At 47.9% G+C, this 10187-nt stretch overlaps 1 protein-coding gene across 1 annotated transcript; it reads left to right on the top strand.

Annotated features, from left to right (window-relative positions):
- Positions 1-2215: 2215 nt before the first annotated feature.
- ING2 (inhibitor of growth family member 2) lies at positions 2216-9221 on the top strand. The gene is made up of 2 exons (XM_025471848.3): positions 2216-2715; positions 7201-9221. Exons 1-2 carry the CDS (start codon positions 2544-2546, stop codon positions 7869-7871), a joined length of 843 nt encoding a protein of 280 aa, XP_025327633.1. The 5' UTR covers positions 2216-2543; the 3' UTR covers positions 7872-9221.
- The last annotated feature ends 966 nt before the right edge of the window (positions 9222-10187 follow it).

The following is a 10187-nucleotide window of genomic DNA, read 5'->3' as shown; positions in this document are numbered from 1 at the left end:
ACAGACCAACACAAGCTGAAAAAAAAAAATCACTATTTGGATTTTTTTGCTTCCCTTCAGCCTGTTCAACAGAGTTATGAAAGGTGAAAATAATGTATAGAAGATCTTCATGATCATACCCAGCCCCCTTTCCTCTCTTCTTGCTCTGGGTTCCTGGACGAGGTAGTCTTAAGTATTCTGCGTCTCCGCCTCTCTTACTGCTAGGTTCTAACCACGTGTCCTATCTGTCTGCCTGCAGGTTACTTCTCAGGCTGAATAAAATCCATGGGTACATTCAGTGCCTAACCTGAATCAGTAAAAAGAAAAAAAGGGGGGTGGGGGGCATCTTGCATTATTCTGGGCCTCCAATAAAGAGTACCCGAATCAAACCCATGAGTAAACAAACAAAACAAAACAGTAGGGTTCAGGTAAAAAACCAGTAAAATGCAATTTTTAACATGACTGGCTCTTGACATTAACCTGGCTGTTGACTCTGAAAGAGCTCAAGACCGAGCGCAATGAAATCCTAGACGGTTCTCAGAAACACACCGCACGGTACCGCCTGGGTTAATGTAATATTCGAGTAGTCGAGGACCACAAGAGGGCCACAGGAGAACGCCAGGCCGTCTCCCAGCCCCGTGCAGGGTTTTCTGTTGTTCCCAAGCGGCCGAGTTTTCTGGAGGGCTGTTTTGCCCTGTTTTGCCTTGAAATGCAAAATTTCCTGCAGGTCGGAGCCTGCACTTCTCTTTGCACGTCGAGGGGCACTCGTACAAACAGGGGTTTTCAAAAGTGCTCTGCAGAGGTCCCCTGCGGACGCACCGGACACGGCGGGGCGGGGGTGGGGGATCCGGGGGGGCAGCCCCCTGGCGTCTCCCGTCTGACCCGAAGGCACCTGCCGCTGGAATTCTCCGCGTGCTCGTCCTCCTTAGGGCCGCTTCGTCTCCCCGAGTCCCACGTTATCCCGTCCTGAGAGTCCCTGTGGCACAACCTCGGCCCCTCCGCTTGGCCGCCGCGTCCAACACTGCGCGGAACCTGAGCCCTGAAAGTCGACCGCACGGAGGAGGACCAGGGCTTCTCTGCTCGCCTCCCCGCTTCCCGCCCCCGAGCCCCTGCGGTTCTCGGCCTCGGGGCAAGGACTGATGGAGGCGGGGGGCGGGGCCACGTGAGGCTCCCCGGTTCCGACACCCCGAGGAGGGGGAAATCCTTTTCTAAAGGTTGTGTGTTGGACAAGACAGGTTTCTGGGGGGTGGGGGGTGGGGGAGCGGGAGGGGGCAGATGCGGGCGACACGGCGGAGTCCCGGGGGGCCGGGCCGCGGACGCATCCTGCAGAGGAGCCGCGGCAGACCCCCCCCACCCCCGCCCCGGCCCGGGGGCAGGGCGGCAGCGCGCTGAAGCCAGGAGGGAGATTTAAACGGCGAGGACAGGAAGAAGCGGCTGGGGCCCGCCGGGAGCGCCGCCTACCTCGCCCTCTGCCCCCGCCGCGGCGTCCCTGAGCGCGAAGGCCGCCGCCGTCGCGGGAGGGGAGGAGGAGGAGGAGGAGGAGGAGGAGGACGCCCGGCCCGCGGGCCGCGTCGAGGCGGCGGCCTGGCGGGAACACGGCCGCCGAGCATGCCGGGAGCCGCGCCCGCTGCACGCTGGGTAGCGTAGTTCCCGCCGGCCTTCCTGCAGCTCGTAGCGAGAAGCCGCCGGACGCCCGCTGCTCTTTTAAAGCCCCGCGACTTGCCGCGCCGCGCCAGGGCGCTCCCCCCCACCCCCAGAAGGAAAATGTCGGTAACAGCGGGCCGAGGGACTCGCACCGAGAGTCCCCTTCCCCGTGGGAACGACGGAAGAAGGAGCCAGCCGCCTTCCCTCCCCGGTCCCATTCAGACACGGAGCGAAGAGGCGGGCTTGACAGCGCTGCCCCTTTAAGAGGGGGCGGGGCGCAGCCTGCCGTTTGGCCGTCCTCCGCACCCTCCCCCCGCGGCCGAGAGCCGACAGACCAATCGCCCGGGCGGCGGAGGGAAGGCGGGAGAATGCGAACCCTCCGGTAGGGCGGTAGGGGCGGGCCCCCGGCCTTATTAGGAGCGAGTCCTGCGCAGGCGCAGACGCGGCCGCAGGCGGAGGGGCGGGGGCAGCCCAGTGAGAGACTCTCCGACAGGCACGGAGGGCGACTGCGAGGAGAGGGGGGCGGCGAGGGGCTTGTCATGGGGACCCGGGCCACGGGACGGCATTGCTAGCGCCGGGGGCTCCGCGGGGGGCGGCGGTGTCCACGCCCGGGACCGCGGCGCCAGCTCCGCCGGGGGATCCCCGCTGCTCTAGTCCTGGGGAGGGAGGGGAAAGAGGAGGGAGCCCCGCTCTCGCCCCGCCCCTGGGCTTGTTCCCGCGGGGGCGGGGAGTGAGGCTGCTTTTGGGGGGAGTGGAGATCGGGGGACTCGGCTGTGCCCTCCCGAGCGGCTGCCGGCGTCCCCGCGGCGCCGGGCTGCCGAGCCGAGGAGCCGCGGCGGCCGTGGCTGGTGCATGTGTGGCTGCTGGATGCGGAGGCGGCGGCGGCGGCGGCGGCGAGGAGCAGCAGCGGCGGCGGCAGGATGTTAGGGCAGCAGCAGCAGCAACTCTACTCGTCGGCCGCGCTCCTGACCGGGGAGCGGAGCCGGCTGCTCACCTGCTACGTGCAGGACTACCTCGAGTGCGTGGAGTCGCTGCCCCACGACATGCAGAGGAACGTGTCTGTGCTCCGAGAGCTGGACAACAAATATCAAGGTAGGGGGCCGCGCGGCTGCGAGTGCGGGTCCTCCCGCCGGCCTGCGGGCGCCGTCGCTCCGAGCCTGCCCTGCCCGGGGAAGTGCCACTTTCCATTTCTCCAGTGACAGGCCCCCCCCGCCCCCTGCTGATGACCCCCCCGCCCGAGCGCACGGAGGGGCTCGGCGGAGGGGGACGGAGGAGCGGGTCTGGAGGCTGGGCTCGCGGCCCCCCCTCCCCCCGCCGCGGTCGGCGAGGACTTCTGTGGGGTATCGCGGGTGGGGGTGGGGGCCGCTCGTCAGCCCCCGCTGCAGACCCAGCGGCTGCAGCTGGTGTGCGGAGGAATCAGCCATTTTAAGCAGCATTTGTTCCGGCGCTTGCCTGCCCCGTGCCGCAGACCCTCCGGCCCCGGCGAGGGAGCGTGCAGCGGGCGGGGGGTGGAGGGAGTGAGCGGCCGGCCGCAGCCGGGCTCCCGCTGGTCTCCGGGGCCTGGCTTTCCCCACCCCCGCCCCTCCGGCCCCCACCCCGGGAGCAGATGCATTGGAACGTGCGGGGGGGGGCGGGGGAGCAGCAAGAGAGGGCCGCGAAGGCGGACTCGGGGAGGTCCCTCCCTCGGCGCTCCGGCTCCGGGCTCGGGCACCGAGTACGTTCCCTTCTCTCGCCCCGGGGAAAGTTCCGGGCCGCGGCCCTTCCCCGGCGCCTACAGCCAAATGGTTAAAAGGGGAGGGGTCCCGGCGGGGGAAGGCAGAGGGGTGTGTGTGTGGCGGGGAGGGCCTCCCGGCCCTGGGGGCGGGGCCTGGGGCGTGACGTAGGGCGTGGGCGGGGCGCGGGCGGGCGCGCTGCCGCCCGCCTCGAAAATGGCAGGTCGCGGGAAGGCTTGGGCGGAGCTGGCCGGCGGGGCGCTGTCGGAACCTTGCGGACCTTAGCTCCTAACCGGCAGGGTCAGTGCTGAGGTTTGGGACGTGTTTGTCGTGGTTTTTCGACCCTTTCTGAACCAACTCAGGACGAAGAAACGCTCAGCTACCGGGATCATCGCGGACCCTGGTCCCGCGTAGGTTCCGGGGCTTGCGTCACTTCCGGGCCCCAGGCGGAAGTGGGTGGTTGACTGGGCAACCGCCTGGCGTCCCTCAACCCGCGGGTCCCTCCTTCGGCAAGTTTGAGTGATGAGGCAAAAACGACCCTGCGTGGTCAGACCCGGGAACCCAAGGCAGGGAGTCAGGCTTTCCGACAGAGCGCACCATTTGTCATCCAGTATTGGTGGACCTTTCGTCTGCCACTAGGAGGGGAGAAATTTATATGGGGAACTGTTTTGAGTTTAATGACCCTGATGGGGGACTAGACCTTGGACGTGATGTGGAGACAGCCGTACGGACTTGAATAAGATGACTTGGGACCCCGTCCTCTGTTTTCTAGACCGGTCACTAATGTTACGATTTAGTTTCAAAGGAACCCACTTCTGGGGTGACGTTTGCTGGCCTGCAGCGTGTTAGAATATTTAGGTGTCTCTGTGCTTCCGAATCTATACTTTATTTCTGCCTTCTTAACCCACACGATAGGCTTGCTGATAGGACCGGTCTCCGTGAGGGGGAAGAGAATGAAAGAGTGGTTACTTACCGTGGATCATCGCTGTGCCAGGTCCAGAACATTATCTCACAGTAATCCTATGAAGTAAACATTTGGTTTACAGACAAGTTAAAATTCACGAGGAATTGAAGTGACTTGTTCACTTAAGTAGGTGGGGAAGTAGGATGCCTACTTCTCGCGCACATCCTTGTTTTTGTACCATTATTAATTTTCTATTAAAACTACTTGATAAAAGCCCCCCCCCCCCAGGTATTTTCTGCAGACATGGAGCACAGACGTGAATTGTAGCCTAAGATGATACATGTGTGCTTGAGAATCGTCGATTGAACATTTTTTGTTTTTCACATAGTAACTCCGTGAAGTTTGTAAAGACTGCATATTTTTACATTTCCTTAAGGACACCTATTTACAAGAGTTCAGCCATTTTCATTTGAATTGGGAGGGAAAATTGGTTACAGGGAAATCTGCCATCCTGACCATCTAGAATTGTCCTGAGTGGCTTTGGTAACATGAGAAACACTATTAAGCTCTAAAAGATCGAGAGATTATAAATGTTTTTGGCTCCATTAAGATTGGTGACTTTCAAGATTAATATAAAAACAAGGATCTAGTTTTCAGTCTGTGCCCATGCTTACGAAGCTCCACTTGCACAGTTTTATGTTGATTAGCTTTATGTGCTTGTGTGCTCCGGGATCCAACTTCATATGGTTTTTATTTCTTTGCTAGTTCTTATGTATTTTTTGTTTTTGCGTTTGATACTTACCGCAATATTTAGTGATATAAAATATAGGAAGTCAAAAAAGTTTCTCTCCTACCTATTTGAGACAGTTTCAGAAATTACTGAAGAATCTTTAAAAGTAACCTTAAAAACTTAGAAATAGGGAAATGAAGACAACAGTTTCACAATTGAAAAAAAGTATTTGTTATGGGATATGGTTATTAGAGAACTTCAATATTTGTTCCGGTATTCTTGTTTGTAATTTCTTGGGTAAATAACCATTGAACTAAAAATTAATACTTAATTTCAAGTGCCTTCCGTGGAGCTTAGTAGAAAGTGCTTAAACAGCAGAGCCAGGTGTACATACCTGGCAGAGTTCAAAGTCTAGGGTTGTTACCTCTTGACCTTCATTTTCTTCACATACAGAAATTATACATACCTTCCTCATTGAGCTTGCTTTGGAGATTAAATGAGAAAAGCCTTAACACATAAAAGGGGCTTAGTCGGTCTTAGTTTCCTCTCTTCTTTCATTACGTAATTAAGGTGTCCTAGAAATGTGAATTTTTCTCATGTACAGTATCAGTGTGCCTGTATGACATCATTAGCTTCTAACTCCTGATAGTTAGGTACAGAATATTTAAATAAGGCTTAAGGTTTACCTTTATTTTTTAATCCTCAAGTTTTATGTCTGAGGGGAAAATATATAATTATTTTTCCTGGAGAAAAGTGATATTCTTAGGAAAGCCACCTACATACGTAGCTGGGCAAATGGGCTAGATCTGACCTTTGTTTTAAAATATGCTATGCAGGTATGAGTACCCTCAAATGTGTGGTAGCACTTTGTCATGTATCCCATGGATAACTTAAGCAGTTATCCATCAAGTGTGAGTACTTATAATTTCTAGGGAGGAGTTAATTCATAAGAGTTGTATTGACTACTTGCTTTGTGTTAACCATTCTTGCAGACAGCCCTAGTGTATGCACTTGTCTAACATTTCTGTTGTTATCATTGATAATATTGGAAGGTAAAACAATGGTATATCATGTGCTGGTAGTACTATTAGAATATAAAACCGTGATATGCCACGTGGTGTGGTAAATTAATTTTTGTTCCCCCACCTTTAGTAAGACAACCATTCTAGATAGCTTTATATCTCGTAAGGACAAGAAATAGAACAGATTTGAATAAAAAACAATCTTATGTAAATTTTTGGTGACATCTGGAACTATATTTTTAGACTTTTTATACTTTATAGTGACTCAGACATTTTTAATTGATTTAAATTGTGTGCCACACGCTATACAATACCAAAATCAGCAGTTCAAAAAGCTTAAAACCAACTGCTGAGTTATCTACAAAAGCAGAGTGATCCAGTGCTGACTTTACTATAATTTTGTTAGTAGCTTAGTCAGTTGATGCCAGAATCTGAACCTAAACCTACTCTGGAAATAGTTTGGTTTTCAGAATCTCCCATATGATAAAATAAAAGAGCCATTAAAACTAATATGGTGGGAAAAGTTAACTTGTGTCTGCTTTGTTTAAGAGTGTCCAGGGGTATGATATGAAAGTAAAGGTGTAATGTCTCTCTGGAGTCCTGTAAACACAGTTCGACAGTAATCTGTAGCCTAGTTTTAGAACCTAAGTTTAACAGTTGAAGACTGGCATGTAAATTATTAGTGTCGTTTTGAGGTTCAAATGAAATACAGGTGACTTTAATACTAGGTAGACTGTAAAGTGGCATACAGTGTTCTTGCCCATGTAAAATAGTTTGAGTACTAATTAGTGCACACATTTCTTCTTATCCTTTTTTTTTTTTTTTTTTAAAGTAAGCTCAGCACCTATTATGAGGCTTGAACTCATGACCCTGAGATCAAGAGTCCTATACACTCTACCAACTGAGCCAGCCAGGCACTGTTCTTATCCTTTTAAATATAGATTAATGAGTATTAGAAAGCTGTTTAAATAAATAAAATTTAAAAAGAAAGCTTTGTATTCTTACTAGTTTATTTCTAAATATGCTTTCATATTGGATAACATACGGTTTTTCTGTGGGAATTAATGTTTTTTAATGTATACCTGCCAAGAGGAGTGTGGTTTTATGATTTGAGTTCATTCAACTTTACCAATTCTGTGAAAGATAGCTAACTTAAAAATATTATATGTGCTAATGCACAAATGTTCTGATTTTCTCTTACATTTTTAGAAACATTAAAGGAAATTGATGATGTCTATGAAAAATATAAGAAAGAAGATGATTCAAACCAGAAAAAACGCCTACAGCAGCATCTCCAGAGAGCATTAATCAATAGTCAAGAATTGGGAGATGAAAAAATTCAGATTGTCACGCAGATGCTCGAATTGGTGGAAAATCGGGCAAGGCAAATGGAGTTGCATTCACAGTGTTTTCAAGATCCTGCTGAAGGTGAACGGGCCTCGGATAAGGGAAAGATGGATTCCAGCCAACCAGAAAGATCTTCGAGAAGACCCCGCAGACAGCGAACCAGTGAAAGCCGTGATTTATGTCACATGACGAATGGGATTGAAGACTGTGATGATCAGCCACCTAAGGAAAAGAAATCCAAGTCAGCCAAGAAAAAGAAACGCTCCAAGGCCAAGCAGGAAAGGGAAGCATCACCTGTTGAGTTTGCAATAGATCCCAATGAACCTACATACTGTTTGTGTAACCAAGTGTCTTATGGGGAAATGATCGGATGTGACAATGAACAGTGTCCAATTGAATGGTTTCACTTTTCGTGTGTTTCGCTTACCTATAAACCAAAGGGGAAGTGGTATTGCCCAAAGTGCAGGGGAGATAATGAGAAAACAATGGACAAAAGTACTGACAAGGCAAAAAAGGATAGAAGATCGAGGTAGTAAATGCCATCCACGTTTTAAAAGGTTATTTGTCTTTTATATAATTCTTTCAGAATTTACTTTCAGAAAATGTTTTAGGGTAAATGCATAAGACTATGCAATAATTTTTAATCATTAGTATTAATGGTGTATTAAAAGTTGTTGTACTTTGTCTGTGACCTTAATTTTCTGCACTGAATTACCAAATATTTTAAACCAGGTAGTCTTTAGATCACCTGATGAAAGGAGCAGGGAATAGGGAGAGGGTGGTGTGAACATTATAAAACCTTCACAAACCATGCCTATTTCATTTTCATTTAAAACTACAAAGCTGTTTTTTGGGTAAACACCAAAGTTTTGCTAGCATTTTAGTTCTCTGGGCTTTAAAAAATTTAGATACAGTTGGAGTTCTCTGTAAGCATTCAAATTATCTTGGGTAATTTAAAATATGAACACTACATTCGGAGCTTCTTTCTCCCTAGCCCCATTTATACATACACTTGTTCATCTCTAGTCTTCCAAGAATCTCAGGAGCTAGAGATAAGAATAATTTGGGATTCCATGTGGAATAATGTGCTCTTATTAGAGTATTTGCTGCTGTATTTTCCTTAGTAGCATTTTGATACACTGTCAGTAGCCCATTTGTAAATGCCTTGCTGCTGCATCATAGACCCATTTAACCTAGTGCTTAATAAGGGAGTTGTGTTTTGTTTTGTTTTAATTGGGACAGCTAAGCATAGTTAGGATACCAAAAATGGTGCCATTGGCTTATATTGGAAAATTTGGGGTTATGCAGTATCATGGTTCAAGGTTGAGCAATTTTAAAAAATGCATCTTATTTAATAACATTTTCCATGTGACCCACTTCTGCGATGCCTAGCCACAGGCCCGCCAGTGGGAAAAAGGGCACACACTGGTCTTTAAAATATTGCCTTTACATCAAACAGGAGTTGAAATAGTTTTGCTAGTGGCTATAGTTGATTTCTGTCCCAATCAGTGATTATATATTATTTTAAGTAATAGTGTATTCACTTTAACTTTCTGGTATTGGTGCTGTTTGATGTTTTCACGTTTAATGAACTAATTTCATTATAACAATGCAATTAATAATGTATTTGTAAATTGAATTTTCCGAGATTCTGATATTTTAAGGGTAAGCATATTGATGGATATACGAACATATATTCGGAGAATTTTTTGGTTTGGGGGAGGGGGCAGCAGATTGACTAGTTCTTTAAATCTATGTGTAACATACTTTTTATTCCTCATTTCTTCCTAATCTGATGATCTTGATTCTTTTTGATTAACATGTGAAAAATTCTGTCTGCTTGTTTGGAAAAAAAAAAAAAAAAGTTTTTTTTTTCTCTTCCAGCTCTCCTGTGTGACTTTTAGGCATGTTATTTCACCTCATCTAGGTGTCAGGTTATTCATCTGTAATATGAGGTTGGCTTAACTATGTCCAAGGTTCTTTTGAAATCTATAGTATTTGCACTATAGTGAGGATTTTAATAATCAAATGACTTGTTTTTCTCTTTTGTTAATTTTGTCCGTCATTCTGAGATATGAAGACGGTTTAAAGGTGATATTTGAGACAGGTAAATGCACAACAGTTGATTAACTTCTGTCTTAAGGATATTTTGCTTGATGACTGGAACCAGTTGGTTATATTGCTTCTTGAGCGAGAAATATTAGACAGCATGATGAAGAATTTATTTTATTGTAACATAGTTGAGTTGTAAAAAAAAAAAATTCTTTTCTCTCTTGAGAATACAGCATTTTGTCTTAGTGATTACATCCTTATTACTAGGATGAGCTCTTTACCTGACACCATTAAAAATATCCATATGTGCAAAGTCTCCAAAAGCTTTCAGATGTGACTGTGTAGAAGTCAACACTTTTTCATACATTAAATTTCTCTCAGCATATGAAGGAAAAAACTCCACTTCATAATAAAAGTACCCAAATTTGGATTAGGCTTGATAGGAAAACAGACATGGAAAATCCTGGAAGATGCGCTCTCCTTAAGACCTAATGTTTGAGATAGTTTTATTTTTATGAATTGTTTGTTTTCGATATCACTTGGGAATGTCTTAAGTTTGCATAACATTTTGACTAGGATTTCTCTTTTTAAGTATTCTAGATTTCATATGCTGGCTCATACCATGGTTATCAACTCATGCTATAAACCAGTAGAATTACCTCAAAAGCTTCAAGAAATACAGATTCGTGTGTCCCACGCCAAGCAATTGTGATCTAATTCATCTGGAATGTGGCTGAAGCATTAGAATTGTTAAATCCCCAGGTGATTCTAATATACAGAGAAGTTTTAGAACTGCC

Source organism: Canis lupus, chromosome 16 (genome assembly GCF_003254725.2).
Source record: "Canis lupus dingo isolate Sandy chromosome 16, ASM325472v2, whole genome shotgun sequence".
Lineage (NCBI taxonomy): Eukaryota > Metazoa > Chordata > Mammalia > Carnivora > Canidae > Canis > Canis lupus.
This window is presented reverse-complemented; position numbering and strand designations above follow the sequence as displayed.

Coding starts and splice junctions, on each gene's coding strand:
- ING2 (XM_025471848.3), top strand. CDS start 2,544: ATGTTAGGGCAGCAGCAGCAGCAACTCTACTCGTCGGCCGCGCTCCTG. Junction 2,716..7,200: donor GCTGGACAACAAATATCAAG/GTAGGGGGCCGC, acceptor TTACATTTTTAG/AAACATTAAAGGAAATTGAT.